Below are 19,804 nucleotides of genomic sequence, written 5' to 3'. Positions count from 1 at the left end.
TTAGATCCGCAGCTGGTTGGATGCAGACATATGGCAGCAGGGATGTTTTGGAAGAAAGGCATGGCTTGACAAAGAACCCAGTCTCTTGAATAAAGGTTTATACTGGCACCTCTCTGTGTTTATAATATTCAATGCCAGGGGCAAGATTTTTTTTATTATATTGTTATTTTACTATTTAAATGCAATCATTTCACATGTTGAAATGTAGGAACAGAAGTTGTATGTATGTATGTGCACATGTATGTGTGCATGTGTATTTAACGTAAAGAAAAATACCACAAATCTTTCTCAAGCTCTGCCTACCCAGCTGGAAGTACTTGGAGGCCAAGACTCAGATTTAAAGTGAATGAATGTGCCAGATTGGACCAAATACTGCAAGGGTAGGATTAAAAATGATGATAAGGCCATGTTGTTTCTATAATATTCTAACTACTTTAATGCTATTTCTTTTTCTTTGCACCAAAGGTCAATAACTTTCTTTAAGAACTAAAATTTTAGTGTAAAAGTGAAGTTATCACATGGATATACATTTGGATTCACCATTTCTCCTCCCATTTTTTCTCATGTTCATTTATTATTTATGATCTTACATGGTACATGGTAATCTTTGATAGCCCTGGGTTTTCTCTGCACAAAACTAGGTGACTCAGTGGATTGAGAGCCAGGCCTCAATATGGGAGGTCCTGGGTTCAAATTTGGATGTGTGATCCTGGGCAAGTCACTTAACCCCCATTGCCTAGCCCTTACCACTCTTGTGCCTTAGATCTAATACACAATATTGATTCTAAGATAAAAGGCAATGGTTAAAAATATACTGTCTCAACTAAAATTTTATCTTTTACTGGAAACCTTCCTCAACCTACCTTAACTTTAATGACTTCCCTATTTTAGTTATTTTCTATTTATCCTGAACAAAACATGGTTTGAGTATGTTTGTATATATTTATTTGCAGGTTGTTGCCCACTTTAGATTGTAAGCTCCTCAGAGCAGGAACTATTTGTTGCTCCTTTTTGTATTCTCCAAGTGTAGCCAGTTTGGGCACTTATAAGAGTTTAATAAATGTTGATTGATCGATTAATCTAGAGCTCTTTTGTTCTTTGTATCTTCAACCCTGAGGACAGTGACAGCACACAACTGGCACTTAATAAATTCTTGCTGGTTGATTGATTGATAAAGTATTTGGAATGACTTGAGATACCATGTATTTAGTCAATATCTTTATATCTTCCAGAATGATTGCATATAGTAAATGCTCAATAAATATTAATAGATAGGATGGTCATTATAAAATGGCATGCCATCCAGAACATAATAGACTTATAGAATAAGAGTATGTATGAATGATAGATTTTTATTTTGAGATGTTAAGGGAGAAATTTATGAAAGTGGCTCTGGCTGTATTTCACACTGATTTTTAAAATTATATTTAATACTCTTAATATTGATTAGTTAATTTTGATGCATTAAATTTTTTTCCTAGGCACTAGATGTACCACTCCTTTAAAAATGTATATAATCTTGGAAATTTGGAGTTGGAAGGGATTTCAGAGCTCATATAATCTCAAGTAGTTGTGTGAAACTCAAATAGAAAAGTGGGGCTCATTAAGGATATCTGATGGCTGATTTAGTTTTATATTTGATTTAGTTTTAAAATGTAATGCAGCTATATTTTGTTGTATTTTTTATTCATTTGATGAAATGTTTTCCAATTATATTCTAATTTGGTTCTGGCTGCACTTGAGAATACCCCAATGTGTAAATCAAGATATGCTAATACATCACCCTCCTTTTGTTCTCTCCCTCTTCTTGCTCTCTTCCTCCATCTCTGGTTGCTTTTATGAAAGGATTTTTACTCTGAATATATAGCAAGAACAGAAAATATAAATATCCTCTCATCCCACTACAGATACTCTACCCCCATCCTTTCCAAGGAGTTGGAGCATAAGAATATGCTCCCTTATATCACTTTGGTCTCTAGGACAAACATAGCTCAGTTTCTACATGGTCCCACCTCCTTTCCATCCAAATGTGACATCAGTGAAGATGAATCTTCTCAAATACAGCTAGATTTGTTCTAGTTGGTAGCTTCCTGCATACTCAGAACATTAATGCTAGGCTAATAATAATACCTACATTTATATAGCACTTGTTAAGTACCATGCACTGTGCTAAGATCTTTATGATTATTATTTCATCCAACATCCCTGAGAAGTGGGTGCTATTATTGTCCCCATTTTATGGATTAAGAAAACTGAAGGAAACAGGTTAACGATGTTCCCATGGTCACACAACTAGTACATGTCTAAGATCTGATTTTGAACTCAGGTCTTTTTGACTCCAGGTTAGACATTCCATCCAATGGACCACCTAGTGTTTTTGCTGGAGGCAAAATATGATTCATGTAGACTCTTGGACTGGAGGTAAATAGATCTCTTAAACTCTTGAACCTCGTAAGGATATATCCTTAAGTTATTTCATCTAAAATGAAAGAAAGTTGAGGTAGGCAAAGACAGGCTACATACCCTGAGAGAGAGAGAGGAGACTCAGAGTCTCTCGCCTTATGAAAATATAACTGTTGACAGAAGCTGTCAGCTAGAAAGAAGTCACATGAAGAAAAGGTATCAAACCAAGACCCAGGAAATACTGAAGCCTTACCTTATGGGATTGGTTTTGTTATTGCCACTCCTTCTCCTTGGAGATTTTAAAGAATTTTCTATAGAGAGGCAATTCAAATCCATGGTGCTATGGACTCAGCAACTTTTCTTTCAATATCTTTCCTCCCTATAGTAACTTTAAGATTTCATAGAAATTAAATAGCACATTTTAGGATTGAAGAAGCTAGAGGCCAGCATGGTGTGGTTAAGGTTTAAGGTCTCTGAGCTTTGAACAGTGATAGAATTCTGATTAGAATTGGTTCTACTGATAACCATTTTAGCACTCTTTTCTCTACCTCCTCATTAAAGGCTTTATTTTTTAAAAAAATAATAATTTTGTTAAGTTGTGAAAATGACTCATGTTTTAAACATGTTGCATGATTTCCTGTTTTTGTCTACAGTTTTGCTTATGATGAATTCCAGGAAACTTTATATTACTTGGTGCCAAAATTGCTTAAGTGAAAGAAGGGTTAATGGAGGGGTTGAGTGCCATTTTCCTAATCAATTTGATGAGGTTCCCTGATCTCTAAACTGGGTGACAATGGATAGAGTGTTTAGCCTCTAATTAGGAAAACCCAAGTTGAAATCCCCCTTCAGACACTTATTAGCTTTGTGATTCTGGGCAAGTTACTAATCTCGTTTGGCTTAGTTTTTCTCATCTGTAAAAGAGGGATAGCACTTATGTCCAAGGATTGTTATGAGGATCAGATGAGATAATAATTGTAAAGTGCTTACCTGGACCATAGTAAGTGCTGTATAACATTTTAGCTATTATTGTTGTTGCTGTCAAAGATATCTCTCTCTTTGTTGGTATCTAAGAGCAACAGAAATGCAAAAGTAAGAGCATTAATAAAATATTGTAAACTATAGAAAGAAAACAAGGGATACAGAAGATATCACTTTTGTATGAAATTTCTATTTCATATATTTCTTTTTTTTTTTAATTTTAAACCCTTAACTTCTGTGTATTGACTTATAGGTGGAAGAGTGGTAAGGGTAGGCAATGGGGGTCAAGTGACTTGCCCAGGGTCACACAGCTGGGAAGTGTCTGAGGCCAGATTTGAACCTAGGACCTCCCGTCTCTAGGCCTGGCTCTCCATCCACTGAGCCACCCAGCTGCCCCCCTTTCATATATTTCTCTTATATTTTGAGTTGAAATTCAAGATTCTATTGAAAGGAACCATACACATAAATCACAAATATTTTATATTTCCTGCAACTTATTAAGTATTGGTTTCCCCCAATCCCAGACTTTCTTCATTTATACACATTGATTATATCCATCTTCTATCTTGTTAGTTGTTGTTGCTGCTTTTTAAAAGTCAAGATGTTTTACATACTGACAAATCTCTAGTTTGTTTGGACATCATGTGAAATTTTATTTAATAAACCAGATTTGTAACCCAAAGAAGGAAAAGACATTTCATGTTGCCTTATTTGCATTCCTTCAAAACAAATTGTAGTTCCATTTGTGTGTCCCAGGCTAAATGTCATACATGATCAGGCTTCTATAATATCTTATGAACTAAGTTTGATTTCCTCCTCTTAGCTTCACCTCATCACTCCTAATCCTATTCATTTTGGATGCTCTCTGTAATTCCTTTCCTTTTCTCTGCTATAACTCACATGCACCTTTCTTTATTTTGTTAGAATGTTAACTTTTTTATGATCACTCAAGAATATTTGTTTATGTGATGTCTTAGGCAGCAATAATTACTTTTGATCATTCTTTTTTTAAAACCCTTACCTTCCATCTTGGAATCAATACTGTGTATTGGTTCCAAAGGAGAAGAATGGTAAGGGCTAGGCAATGGGGGTCAACTGACTTGCCCAGGGTCACACAGCTGGGAAGTGTCTGAGGCCAGATTTGAACCTAAGACTTCCTGTCTCTATGCCTGGCTCTCAATCCACTGAGCTACCCAGCTACCCCCTCTTTTGATCATTCTTAAGAAAATATTACTAATTTTAAAGTTGAGGTTTTTTGTGGTGGTTGAATTGGGGTTTTTTTTGGTTGATTTTTTTGTTTGTTTTTAAGAACTGACTCCTTGGTAGCTCTTTTTTTAGCTTAGAATGGTTCTAGGTTTTCACCTCTTTGTGGTGGTAAATGCTTTCCATAATTTAAAGGTTTTCCTAGTGAAATGGTGATAATCTACTTTCATATTTGTTCCTTTTCATATATAACATATATCTGTGTATATCTTAAGTAGGAATTCTGGGTCCAGAAATAAAGGTCCTTTAATAACCCTAAAATTCTCCCAGAAACGGGTAGATATTTTAAATACCAAAATTATACTAGTGCCATTTTATTATTGCACATTGAGTGACATTGCAATGTTCAAATAATTGAAAATTAATATTCCTTAAAAATCACTGGAGGGGGCAGCTGGGTAGCTCAGTGGATTGAGAGTCAGGCCTAGAGACAGAGGTCTTAGGTTCAAATCTGACCTCAGACACTTCCCAGCTGTGTGACCTTGGGCAAGTCACTTGACCCCCATTGTCCACTCTTACCACTCTTCCACCTAGGAAACAATACACAGAAGTTAAGGGTTTAAAAAACAAACAAACAAACAAACAAGTCACTAGAGAAGCACTCAGTGGATATGGGTAATATATTACTAATAATTACCATGGAAGAAGAACCACAGTAAAGGATCTCATTAGCGAATTACATGATTAAAAAAGATGGATTGGTCTTGTAGAATATACAAAAGGTAAAATCAGGAACCTAAGTATTCCACTAATATCCTTTCCATGTCAGGAGAAAGGGAAAAAAGTCTCTGGTGTGTTGGATGGACTTTTTGTGGTAAACTTGTTGGGGAGACATGAATAAGAGCTACGCAGAATGATCTTGAATGGTCTGTACTCTGCATTATTGCAGGGAACATGTATATTGATAGCACAGATATCACTCATTTGAAGGGACTGGAGAAGGGAAGAAGCATTTATGTAGGGCTAGTCACTGTGCTAAGCACCTTACAAATTTTATATCTCTTAATTCTTGCAACAACCCTTTTAATTAGATGCTGTTGTTATGCTTATTTTACAACTAAAGGAACTGAGGCAGACTGACATCAAATGACTTACCTAGGATCATATATTTAGATTGCAGTCCGAGGCCAGTTTTGAACTCCCATCTTTCTGACTCCTGGTCCATTGATCCAGCCACTGCACTCTCCAGCTGCCCATTTGAATATCTAATATCATCTAAAAATTGCATGACTTTTAGTTGGATCCTCTTTGGATGAAGAGCAGCACTTGTTTCTAACTTCCCACTCAAAGCTTTTCCAGCACGGAAGAATCTGCCTGAGTTTGTACTCTACTGGCATAGTTCTTGAGAACCAGGAACATTGTAGTCACTACGCCTTGATAAAGTATTGGAATAGGACTTCAATGGAGTAAAAATTTTGTTAAAGTATAACAAATATTGGAGAGGATGTAGAGAGGAAAATCAGACACTAATACATTGTTGGTGGAACTATGAACTGACCAAACCATTTTGGAGAGTGATTTGGAATTATGCCTAGAGAGTTATAAAACCGTATATATCCTTAGACCCAACAAAACCATTGTTAGTTCTGTTTCACAAGGAGATCAGGGGAAAAGGGGAAGGACCAGTATGCTCTAAAATATTATTGCTCTTTTTGTAGAGCAATAATTTTTCAAAATTTCTTTTTCAGAAGTGGACTTTTCAGCCAAAGAACACTTCTTATAAAATCTTCTGTAATCAGCTATCTCTTAACTAGCTCCTACTATTTCTTATCTTTCAGGAGACAGTTCCTTTTGAGAGCCTGGATGTGCTTTTATGAGACTAGAGTGTAGGGTTTGTATTAAATTCAGTGAACTGGATTAAAAATTGAGCAGGAGGAAGGTCATGCTAGAATTCTTTTGGAAAACTATGTAGTGCCTGGAAGAGATCCCAAACCACTCATTGCAGCAAAAGCCTCGTCTCTTTAACACCAGTATTAATTTGGTTATATTTTATGGCCTGGTGCCTTATTCTACTTTTCATAAGACTGTGGTCTTTAAAGGAAATATGAAGAGCACAAAAGAAGACAATTACTATCTACCATTGTCATTTAAATTTTCAAAAAGATTATATCTAGTGAAGAGATATAGGTACTATTTTTGTTTTTCATTTCACTTCTCAGTAGCATTCTTGCTTAAATTTAAAATCTTTGCTTTTATCTATAGGGAAATAAATTTTTAAAACCTAAAAATCCTAATTTCTTTTTGATATCACAAACTGGAAAAAATTTGATAATAGCTAACATATATACACATATAGTGCTTACATTTGCTAAGCTTTACAAAGCATTTTAAAGAAATTATGACATTTGATCTTCACAGTATCCCATGAAACAAGTACTATCATCTTGCCTACTTTATGAGTGAGAAAACAATACAAAGGATTTTCTCTGGGTCATACAGAATCTGAGGCAGGATTTGAACATAGGTCTTCCTGACTCCTATTTCAGCCTTCTATCAACTATGCCACCAGGAAAACAAAAACATTTCAACAAATGATTTCAAAAGTCATGGTGGGAAAATATTTTTACCTACAGAAATATACTTTTGATTATCTTAATATCTCATATTATTATTAAAATATTTATGCTTGGATAAATCCTTTTCTGTTTCTATTAGAAAAATTTTGTTTATCCCATGAACTCTCCTCCCCACCATGTTTGGCAACAGTTTTATTTTCCTTGGAAGTTAGTGCAGCATAACCTACTATGAACTAAAGTCTATGGTGTAGAATTTTATTGAGAAAAGGAATTTATTCCATAAGGATAGCTAGGCCTTGGACAGTGGCAAGAAATTTATAAATTTCAAATTGGTTGCATTTTAGATGAACTGAAATCAAACACTAATGTTTCTCAGGCTGCAAATCTTTTCTCCAAAAAGTAAGATTAATATATATCAAACATTCTTTCACCTGGAAATGGGATGGGAAAAGGGATTTCCTGCGAAAGATTTTTTTTCAAACTCCTGGAAGCATTTCCCCCCCTATTTGTGGTAAATGGTTTATATCCCAAGGTTCTTTTGCAATATATTTTTAAAATATCTTTATAGCAAGCAGTTATTAATAGTTAAGCATTCAAGTGAATATATTTGCTAGTCTGAAGGGAGTGGTGATGGAATGGCTATGGGATAAGTATATTTCATTCTGAATCAAGGCTAGTGATTCTGCAAAATGTGAGTGTTCATTCATAAAATACTTTTTTTTGGTTATCGAGAGAAGGCTATGTTAAAATGTTAAAAAAGGCATCAATAAAACTTTTAAAAATACTATGTTATAAAGTAAACACTGTTGTTATAAACAACATTCCTTATAAACAAGCATTCATTAAGTACCTACTATGTGCCAAGCATATGTGAGTGCCTTTACACAAAATAGCTCATATGATTTTCACATAATAACCCTGGGAGGTAGTTGCTATTTGTAAAGCTATTTTATAGGTGAGAAAACATGAATTTGTGTTTATTAGAAAATATAATTACTCAATTTTACTTAGACCTCTCTAAGGCAGAAGAGCATAGTGGGTGGGGGGTTGGAGTTGGAGGTAAAAATATCTATTTTCAAATCTTGCCTCTGATACATAAAAGGTCTTTGATTCTGGAAAGTCATTCATCCCTCAGTGCTTCAGAGTATAGGAAACTCTCTAAGGATATAGATATTTGAGAGGTGGTGAGCTATCATTGGTAGAGGGAGTTTCCTTACTTGGATGTCCTCTATACCAATAAAATCACAGGTTCAGTTTCTATCCCTTTACTTTTAAAGCATTTCATTGGACCTTTTTCAAGATTGAGCCTTTTAATAGAAATAATTGACAGATTAATGTCAGTAAACTTTCTTATCTAGAACTATTTTTGTGCTATTTTATATCTACCGTTTAAAATAGTTCAATTCAAAGGACTCTGAACAATACTGTACATAAATGGCACAGTTTACTGATTTAGAAATCTAGATTTCTCAGTGTTACCACTGTATCTTGCTCTGTTAATCTATTGTTTTCTTATATATCCAGTCTATTCCCTTTCCCAATCTTGTATTGTAAAAGGGAAATCTTGGTTCTCTTTGAGTTCACATTTGTGAAAAGGGAATCCTTTGTTCTCTTTGCTTAGTTAACACTTTGGTTGGCAATCTTGAACTAGGTGGAGGAGCTCACAAACCACTTAGTGAGTTCACACCTTACTTGATGCTAAGTGAGAACAAGCCAGAAACTTAAGAATTCACACCCTCAGAAAGGTGTCATCCCAAAGGTGAGAACTCCAACAATTTGGAAGCTATGATTAGCCCTTGTGAAAAGGGGCAGGGACAGGAAACCACCACAAAAATGATGAAGGCAGTCTGTTGAAGGAGGCTAGTACAGAGTGGGCCCCAAGAAGAGAGTCACTCCAAGAAGGAAGTCAGCTTCAAGAAGAAGGTCGGCTCAAAGAAGAAAGTTGGCCTCAGGGGTCACCTTCAGCTCCAGTCATTGCCTTGGGTGAGTGGATAGCTGGTTTCCCTTCCTGTCCTTTGAACATAGTTTAATTCTGATTGAAGGATAATAAGTCCTGGCTGAGCCAAGCTCTAGAACAATATTTAGTTAGATAGGCTAATGTCTTTTCTACCCTTTTGTACTTTCACTCTTTCTACCTCTTTTGTAAATAAAAGATTTATCATTTTCATATATGTAGCCAAACCATTAATTTTAACACTTACAGTATGTTCTTGATAATATCTTTTTTTTTTCTATCTCCCAAGTAATTACTGCTAATGTACTACAATCTACTTGGGGCCACCATAAATCATTAGCCTTTAGTTTATTTCTAATTGTAGTTTCTCATACATTATAGTTTTCTAGGATTAAGCCATTTGATATTGCCAAGATACTGTTGCCATTAAAGATACAGACTTTAGAAGCTGTATTCAGTTTGGAATTATTTAAATAACAGAATTATTTCCCACGATTTTAATTTTCTTTAACTTTCCCCTCAAAACCTTCTTTTTCCAGACTTTGCTATATGTCTCTAGACACATAACTAATATTTTAGCTTAAACCCTCACTATCTTTTGCCTTATTATTGTACCAAACTCCCAATTGGTCTCCCAGCATTAAGTCTATCACCACTTACTCTACCCTACACATTATCACCAAAGCATTTTTCCTGAAGACTAGATCTGACAATGTCACTCCTCAACTCAATCAGTTTTAGTGACTTTCTAATGCCCTCTAGAATAAAATACAAATTTAGATTTTTAACCCATTCACATCCTAGTCCTAATTTACTATTAAATGTGTTTCTAGATTCATGCATGACTCCCACTACTTTTAAATTTACCCCAAATTGGCTTCTTTCTATCCTTCATATGTAATATCCCATATCCTATGTTCATGCCCTTGCACTGGCCACTTCCCATGCTTGTCATATAATCCCCTATGCCAAAAGATGCATCTAAAGGGTCATCTTCTCTAGTATCATATTCTGTATGAAACCTTTTTTGTTTCCTCCAACCACTAGTGTCTTTCTTCCACCCCAAATTATTTTGTTTTTAATTAATGTATACATTTATTCTATATGCATGTATATCTATCTATCTATCTATATATATATATGTGTGTGTGTGTGTGTGTGTGTATTTGTAGAGATAAACATATGATTCTGAGTAAAAATAGATATACATCTAAATAGCTATTGCTATAAATATATAAATATATGTTACATCTACAAAGCAATGTATGCCCATGTATCTCTCTCTTTCTCTCTCTGTAACTGTTTCTCTGTATCAAAACTTACTATCTCACCTATTAAAATGTAAGTCCATTGGAAGAAATAGTTTAAAATTATTTTTTACTTATACTTCATAGCAGTATCTAGTACCTAGTAGATGCTTAATTTATGTTATGGATTGATTAAGATGTGATCATGTGATCAAGTTTGATCCCCTTTTTATACTGCAATTTCATAGACTCAGGTCTGGTTATCTTGTTTAACCTCTAATTTTACAGATGAGGCAATAGTTTCAACAGGTAAAATGACTTGTCCATGTCACATAGTCAGCAGAGCCAGTATTTGAACTTAGGTCATCTGACTCCAAAGCAAGCACAATTTATTCTCTATTCAGTTCTGACTCTGGCCATAGTTTGTTGAATTCTATACCAATAATATATGCTAGACTTGTAAAAGTGATAACTTTCATGATAATGTCATATAGGTTGTATTTAACATCAGATCTGCTAATTTGGGAGTCAAAAAAAATCTGGTGTCATTGTCCCTACCAAAGAACTACTTGAATTTGGCTGATGTATCCTTTAGTGTTCTATTTTACAATAAAGGAGTATTTTCTTTTAGTTCCTTAGTACTTTGTGTCTCTTGATTTTCTTTGATGGAAATGGCAGTGACTTTCTTAAAGAATTTTCATGGTATAACCACTGTGAAGACCAGATCTTATTTTTCCTTTTACAAATGATAACGATATTCATTCTGGCAGCAAGTATAAGATCTTATTAAATCTAGATAAACATATGTGCTGTAATTTTATTATCAAGCACTACTTGCTTTCATATAATAGATTATACAGATATTCCTTACACATTTGTGACTTTCCCCATTGAGGTTTTGATATATCGTGGACTGGCATAAGAAATTAAATGAAAATTTGGGGGGAGTTTTGCAGAAGCTGCTGAGGACATGTGAAAGCCTGCAGACAACACAGAAAAGTTTAGAAGAAAAGCATAAATATATGCATAATATTACATAATATCAACATATTTTATTTTTTAATACTGTAAGTACATATAATTTTTTTTACCTAAAGGAAACAGGAAAAATTCAGACTTCTTCTCTGATACTAAGGAAGGGCCAAAACATTTTACATACATTTTATAAATCATGAGTTGTCTTGTATCTAACCCCTGTGATGTGAAAGGAATACCTATAGTTAATATTTTAAGCTGCCTGATTTTTTATACTTCATACTTCATCTACTTCCAGAGCATATTTTGTAGTAATAAAGGTTTGTAAAGTTGATGACCTTAGTCACTTTTTGATTATAGATACTTTATGTAATATTTTTGCTTTTTCTGAATGCCCTATATACAGTATGACACTTGGGATGTCATCATCAAATAGAAATTTAGGGCCAAGACATATGGAGGAATATATCTGTACATGGGCTTCAAATTCATTTTATCCAGGTGGTTCTGCTTTTAGAGCATATTATACATGTGCACATGCAAATGCATGTAGATTTATACATATATGCATGTACATTTGAACACATTTACACACAATACATATACATAATATACATGCATACAAAAATTCTATCTTTTAAGGTAAAAAATTTGTTGTATTAAATAATTTTGACTAATCAATTGAATAGTAGACATGCATTGTTTTTAGTCATTTTCAATTATGCCTGACTCTTTGTAACTCCATTTGGGATTTCCTTGGCAAAGATACTGGAGTAGTTTGCCATTTCCTTCTCCAACTCATTTTATATATAAAGAAATTGAAGCAAACAGGTTAAAATGACTTACCAAGGGTCACACAGCTAGAAAGCATTTGAAGCCAGATTTGAATTCGGGAAGAAGAGTCCTTCTGATTCCAGCCATAACATTTTATCTACTGAACCACCTGACTGCCCACATATTACCTGTTAATGATGTGTCATAGTGAGAACATATTGCCATTTGGTCCTCAGTACAATTCAATAAGAGTGGACTTTTTTATAGCTTATCTTATATTCAACAAATTTCAACAAAAATGCAATCTAATTAATGTAGAAAATGTCAGCCACATCTTCTCATCCTTTGAGAGTCTTGTGGATTTTTCTAAACATGTAACAGGACTTCCTTTAGGTCTGTGTTCCACAAGAGAAGTTTTGCCAATTGAGCTATTATGAATTATGTTAAGGAATACTTATAGAATCTTTTGGGTACTGAAGCAATTAGCACAATGTGATCATCAAACAGGGGCATTTGAAGACTTAACCACCAGATAGTGAGACTCCCTTTCCTTTGGGTTTGCTGGAAGATACTTTCTAAGACAATGATGAATAATTTTGGCAAGTGTATATTTACCTGTTTTTAGTCCTTTCTTGATGTTAGTCATCAAATGATCATTAGAAAATTATCACTGTTGTTACATTCATCAAGGAGTATTGCATGATCATAACAATGATAAGAAAGAATCCATTTTAACCCATGAGACAACACATTCAAATAGCAGTTGTATAACAAGTATTTTCTGGAAGTAAAAGTTCACAGGAGAAAGTCCCACAGAAGGAAGCTTCTTCAGCATAAAACTATGGTGGATAATGTTCCCAAGAAAGGAGCTTCTTCATCATATAATTATGATTTCAGATATAATCTTAGTACAATCTTTCTTTTGACTAGAGAGTATCTTAAAGCACTTGAGATAAAGCTCTGTAGACTACAGGAAAAATGTGGTTTCCTTTAATTTTTCTCTTATTACCAGGAGAACATTCCAATATATAATTTATTTTGTTAGAGGGCTTACAATGTTTTTGCTATTCTCTTCAAGTAACATATTTTTACCATAGACTATTTACTTGCTCCTTCAAAATATATTTATTCCTATATTACCTTTTAAAAATATATTTTAATAGATACATTTTACTTTGATAAAAGAGATCATTCCTAATAAAACCAGAAAATTCCCTCTTATAAAATGCATTCTTCAGACAAGGTTAGGCAAAACACCATGATTTTGACTAACAGAAATGATGCTTTACTTTATTGTAACATGCAGAAAACTAACAGAAAGAGATGCTTCCTATGGTACCTTTAAAAATATATTACTAAACTGGCCTATTGTATTTGAGTAGACTTTTGTAATTCCTTAGGATTATCTTTATTTACATTGCTGTGATATTAGTCTTCTGATTTGTTTTATTCACTCGGCTAATATTTCATACGAGTCTTCCCATATTTCTCTGAATTGTTCTTAATCTGGCATACCTTGCCAGCACAGTAAAATTTTATTAATAGATATACTTTTTTAGGTACTTGGTGTGGAATAATTTTTTTAAAGTTTGCTCTTCCGAATGTTCACTTTCTACCAATTTTTATTAGCAATACTTTACCTTTGATCTATTGAGATAGCTATTGGTTTATGTCAGTGTTAATCATTCACCAGTAATGATAGCTTTTAGTTTTAGAGAAATATCAATTTATTTTTTAATTTAAGGATAGATTTTTTCCTTCCCATATCTTAACATAAGGAACATCATTTCTAATCAAAGCCTTTTGTGTCATCAGTTGGAACAATTACATGATTTAAAAATTTTGTCATTAGTGATGAATTATATAACTTGTTTTCTTGATGTCGAACTATCCATAAATTCCCTGTATAAACACAACGTGGAATATATTGGAGAATATATTTTGTAGCCCCTTTGCAAAAAGGATTTTCATTATTTTCATATCATATAATTTGTGACATAGGCAGATGTATTTTTTCTTTTTTAATTTTTTCATGGTTTAGGTGCAAAGGATATTTCTGTATGAAAGAGTTTCGTAGGGTATCTCTCTGTTTTTTTTTTTAACCATTTATGTAGTATAACACATTTTTGCAGCTACTGTCCCATATATCCATTCTTACTGGGAGTCTGGGTCCTCAGAGAAGTATGTTTTTCCTCATAGTTCTTGAGGAAGTTCTGAGAAATTGGAGATTTTTTTGCCTAGTAAAATACCTCATTAACCTCTAATGGCATGGTTTCCCTATAATTATTCATTGATATGAATAAATCAGATTTAATTTAATTATTGGGATATTTACTATGGTGGCATAGTTGGTTGGAAATATGCCCCTCAAAAAAAGTCTAACACACTCATTTACCTGTCTGTAAAGAATTTGGGAGAAAGTGGGATCTGTAGTAAATTGCATCTGGAGAAATTTTACCATAGAAACAATTCAATATACAAAATAATAACAATTTCAATAAGTCTACCAGATTTACATTCCAAATGATAATACCTAATTCCTTGCCTTTGTGAATAGGTGTTCTTCCTATGATCCTGGTAAATCTGGGAAAGAGAATCTTTTTCTCTCATTCCTTTTTTTGTTTATACTTTCCATGATCTTCTAAAATTTCATCTTATCTATGTTTAATTCAAAGGTTTCTTCTTAAATTTTTGGTCAGTTAAATTATTGCTTCATATTTTATTTCAAAAAATATTATTAATATCTTTTGTTTATATGTCACCCACAGCTTTCAATATTCTCTTCTTCCCCCTGCCAGAAAGCCATCATTTTTAAGATAGAATAAAAAGAAAAGACCTAACATGCAATGTTTCATACATGTGTCCCTCCATTTACATCCCCTCCCCCATCTCTGCAAAGAAGAGATCTCTCCTTTGTGACCAAGCCAAATAATTTTACTTGTGGAGAATTGTGTTTCAATTTTTTTTGTTATTGTATTTTTTCTGGTTCTTTTCACTTCTTTTTGTATCAAATGTATTTAAATCTTTCCCCATTTCTCTAACAGTCTTCATATTATAACTTACTGAATCATTGGGTTAAATTATATTCCAATAGAATATGTTTTGTCTCCCTACTCCTCCCACTCCACCCCCCAAATAGAAATATTTTGGTATGTAGAATATCTTCCTACTTCTTTTGGGAATATACTCACCAGTGGCATCTCTAGGTTAAAAGAATTTGGACATTTTAGTTGCTTTCTTACCATGATTCCAAATTACTTTCCAAAATGATTAGATCAATTCACAACACTGCCAATGGCATATTAGTGTCATTTTCTTTCCAAAATCAAGAATCCCTTTCTTTTGACAGTTTTACCAACTTGGGGGGTACTAGATGATTTTGATTTATATTTCTCTTGTTGGCAATTTGGATCAATCATTCATAGAAATTCTTTCATGTTTCATATCATGACTAGTTTTCATTTTTTTCTCTTTAGAATTTTTTGTCTTTATCCTCCAATCACATATCTAATAGGAATGTTTTTTGTCTGCTATAATTGTGTTGAATATGTATGTCTTTGATATCAAATAGTTGTCAAATAATTGATAGCAAATATATTTCTCAATAATTTCCTTTGTATTATAGTTGCAATGATATTGCATGTTCAAGAGATTTTCTATATTGCAGAATTGAATTTTCTATTTTATCTTTTCTAATCTTCTCTGTCTCTGGTTAAGATTCTAGAAGATAAGATACAAATTAATTTAGAAAAAAGAATTAGTATATCTTGGAAACATTTTAAAACATTTAATTTACACTAAGCCTTTTGTCTGCAGCTCATGGGACATTCTGAATGGGACCACAAACGAGGGTACAGAGGATCACAGGTCAGTCATTGATTTTTCTTTCTTTCCTTATACTAAAAAAAAAAAAATTTAAACCCTCTTACCTTTCTTCTTGGAATCAATACTGTGTATTGGTTACAAGGCAGAGTAGTGGTAAGGACCAAGCAATGGGGATTAAATGACTTGCCCAAGATTACACAGCTAGAGAGTATCTGAAGTCCTATTTGAATTCAGGACCTTCTATCTCCAGGCCTGGCTCTCAATCCATTGAGCCACATAGCTGCCCTGTAAGGACTCAGTTCTAACTTCCAAATCAGGATGAAGCCTGAAGCTTAATAACCAGGGAAGAGATACTAGACCAAAGGGGATGCTGCTGTTAAGTTGTTCCTTTTTCCTTATATTTTCAGAGCAACATAGATCTAGATAATGAATTCTTCTAATGCTTGAAAATTAACTTTCTTTTTTACTAGAGGGGAAAGGAAAGAAAGAGGAAACATTGGTAATCCCGCCCAGTGGTAAATAGCAATATATTATTCGTAAAAATGTTATGGTATTTATATGGATATGACTATATTTCACACTCACCCAGATGGCAGTCAGCCTGAACAGAGGTCACTGTAAGTAGGCTGATAACCCTCAATCTTCTCTCTTGAAAAAACAAACCAAAAAACATTGTGTTTGATTCCTGTTAAAAAAATTATAATATAGACATTTCAAGGTCTATAATCTTCTGTGTTGAGTCCTTCCTCAAGACAAGCAAATATATTTGAAATAGTGCACATATGAGAGTGTATATTATATTTTTTTCTAATAGTGCCTTGCATCTCTACTATAGGCAAGAGATTCCATAAGCTTTTCAATTACTCCAATTTTGACTTCTTTTTAATACATTTTTTTGCTCTCATATATATTATCTTGCTCTCTTGGTTCATTTTTTTCTCTATATAATTTCATACAAAATTTGCCATCTTTCTCTTTTTTCTGTTACATTAATATACCAGTTTTTTTTCAGCCTTCCCAAATGAATGGGTAACCATCTATTTGTAGTGGGTTTTTAAACTTTTTTTTCATTTTTGTATTGCTACTCCAAAGTTATGCTCTTCTATAAAGATTCTGGAATATATTTTTTGTTTATGTCTCTCTTTGCATTCCTGGGGCTATATGATCAATAGTAGAAAACAAATTTCTCACTTAATATTTCTCAGTCTTTAGTAAGTTATCAATCAGTTTTTGTTGTTTTGTTTTTGTTATTTTAGGATGTGTGTGTGTGTGTGTGTGTGTGTGTGTGTGTGTGTGTGTGTGTGTTAAAAGAGAAATGGGTAAACCTTGAAATAGTCTTTCCTAAAGTCATGGCAAAGTTATTACTGGTGCAGAGAGATGAAAAGGGCCCTATTATTATCATAAAAAATAAACCTTTCCAACTTACTAGACTATTTTCAATGTATCATTTTATATTCTTACTAATAGGAAAAACCAAAAAAAAATAAAGTTTTATATTTTTTTATTTTAATGACTTGATTTGAAAATTTTTAGAAAGGTTTCTTTTACTTTTAAAAGTATTTGACATAAGATAATTGGGAATCCTTTTTAAGTTAATTAAAGGGACATTTCTTTTTTTTTAATTGGTGATATTTATTTCTGTAATGAAAAACCAACTAAAATTCTGCCAGGAAAAGAAGCTCAAAAGGAATGAGAAACTCAAAAATCAGAAGAATGAAATCTTTTTTAAAAAATAGAAAAACCACAAAACTAAGGATAAAAAAAGAATGTCATTTTGTTTTCACTTTTGATATTAGTTACATTCAAAGGTATGCTGGATTACTTAACAATGTGAGCATATGCACCTCAGAAATTGGGAAATGCTGAAGATCAGAGTTTGATTTGTTGTTTTGATGATTGTCTACACTTAAGAGATAATGTTAGTAATTCAGATTAAATATATGTTTCACACATATATTTTTCCCCAGAAGGACCATTATTAAATATTTATCAGTCCACCCCTGGCATATTGGAGATAAATGCAAGATAAAAGGAAAGGAGAAAAAAGCTACTCAGGCATAGGATAAAGAGAATTCATGAAATAAGACAGAAATGCTGAGTTCTAAGTCTTCTCTTTATTGAGGAAAATTACCTTTGAACTGCAGTGGAAGAACCAACAAAAATGACAATGGTGGGGGTGGGTGGGGTCTTTACCCAAGATGAAAATGAATGTGTTTGAATCGTCTGACTCAGGTGGTCTATATTCTCTGTTATTGAAAGAACTGGAAGTAAGAATTCAGAATCATTGTCGTTGTGTTTTATGAGTTTATTTAAAATTGGATAATCTCCCAGATTGGAGAAAGGAAAATGTAGCCCTGATTTTGGGTAAAAAGAAGATGATAATAGCATTTGCAAGGTAGTATCTAATGAGTTTGACTTGGATTTTTAGAAAAAAATTAGAAAATGTGTCATTACTAATATAGTTAATGAATATCTAGAAAAGCAAATTTTAATCATAATGAGGTAGCAAATATAGTCAGTTCTACTATAATGCTTGTTTATAAAACACAAATTTGTTTCAGTGCAGTTGATATGTTAGAGAATAATTTGAATTTAAATTGAATTTTGTTTTTGCTTCGGTGTGAGTATATCCTTGAGAAACATTGAGAATGTAGAAAATTGCACTGCTTCACCATAATGTATAAACATAAACTGTTCCAAAGTCCACTTTCACAAGCAACTTCGGTCTTTTTTCTTAGTCAAATGTCACATTTATTGTATATCTTCTGGTGCAGTAGGAGCTATAGGCAGAGTAGGGCAGGACTTTACTCATGCACTCCACCCCTAACCCAACCTTCCACCAAGACAATGCCTCCCAAATTCCCTGCCAAGGCTACCTTCATTGTCTTTGTCAGCCTGGTTTGGAGAAACAAGCAGTGGTGCATATAGCATGTGACTGAAAAAGAATCTGAAGTTACAGCATCAACATTATTTGTTGTAATATTTATGCTTTTCCTAACAATTTAATGTGCATATGATTGTGCTACAATTTTTTTTAGATTGCTGTCCATTTTTGAGTGTGATTGACTGGGTTTTTCAGTGTTGTGCGTCAACCTCATTTTTTCCATTTCTCATGGGTTTTATTGTGCCATTTTACATACCAGAAGAGACTATATTTAGATCATACTATATTAACTTCTTCATGTATTTTATTTTTTGGCAAGATTTCTAGATTGGCATGTGAAGTGGATGCTGTAGATTAGGTTTAGGTAAATCTATCAAACAACTTGAAAAAGATTTTTAGTCTATCTTTGTAGAACACATAGAACTATGTTTGCTACATAGTAGTAAAACTGGATGGATTCAAAGTTGACTATATGGCCATACCCAAAGAATTGTCATTAATAATTATATGTTAAATTGGAAGACTGTCTTTAGTGGACCTCCTAAGGGATTTGTGCTCAACAGTGTTCTTTTTAAAAAGGTTCTTGCTGAAGAAATTTCCTGGTTAAGATGGCAGCAGAGTAAAAAGCAGCTGCTTACCCTCTCCTAACAGAAACATATAGGACTCCTCAAGAAGACATAAAAAGAAATCCAGAGGAAGGAAGGGACCCCACAACAGGGCACAGCATTGGAGGTACGTGGAATCAGGGCATTTCCATGCTATAAAGGGGTGAAACAGCTCTCACTAAAACACAAGCTGAGCAACCCCCTCCCCCACCCCACACCACCTACAGTGCCAAAGCCAGCTCACAAGAGTTAGAACAAGTTTGGGGCATGCATTAAGTCTTGGCAACTACCTGGGGTCACCAGGGCCTGCCCCTGAGAGCAGTAAGACTTAAGACCCCAAGAGGCTAAAGAACACACGGACTTTGAACACAGACCCTGAG

At 33.6% G+C, this 19,804-nt stretch overlaps 1 protein-coding gene across 1 annotated transcript in view; it reads left to right on the top strand.

The window, feature by feature from the left end:
- PDE3A (phosphodiesterase 3A) overlaps nucleotides 1-19,804 on the top strand; it is a 321,482-nt gene that overhangs the window by 161,812 nt on the left and 139,866 nt on the right. The window contains exon 2 of the mRNA XM_044678475.1: nucleotides 15,927-15,977. Coding sequence (XP_044534410.1) covers nucleotides 15,927-15,977 — 51 coding nt within the window. The remainder of the gene's footprint in view (nucleotides 1-15,926; nucleotides 15,978-19,804) is intronic.

The sequence above is a fragment of the Gracilinanus agilis genome, chromosome 5 (genome assembly GCF_016433145.1).
Source record: "Gracilinanus agilis isolate LMUSP501 chromosome 5, AgileGrace, whole genome shotgun sequence".
In the NCBI taxonomy this organism is placed as follows: domain Eukaryota; kingdom Metazoa; phylum Chordata; class Mammalia; order Didelphimorphia; family Didelphidae; genus Gracilinanus; species Gracilinanus agilis.
Note: the sequence above shows the minus strand (reverse complement) of the source record. Positions and strands in the feature narration are given on the sequence as shown.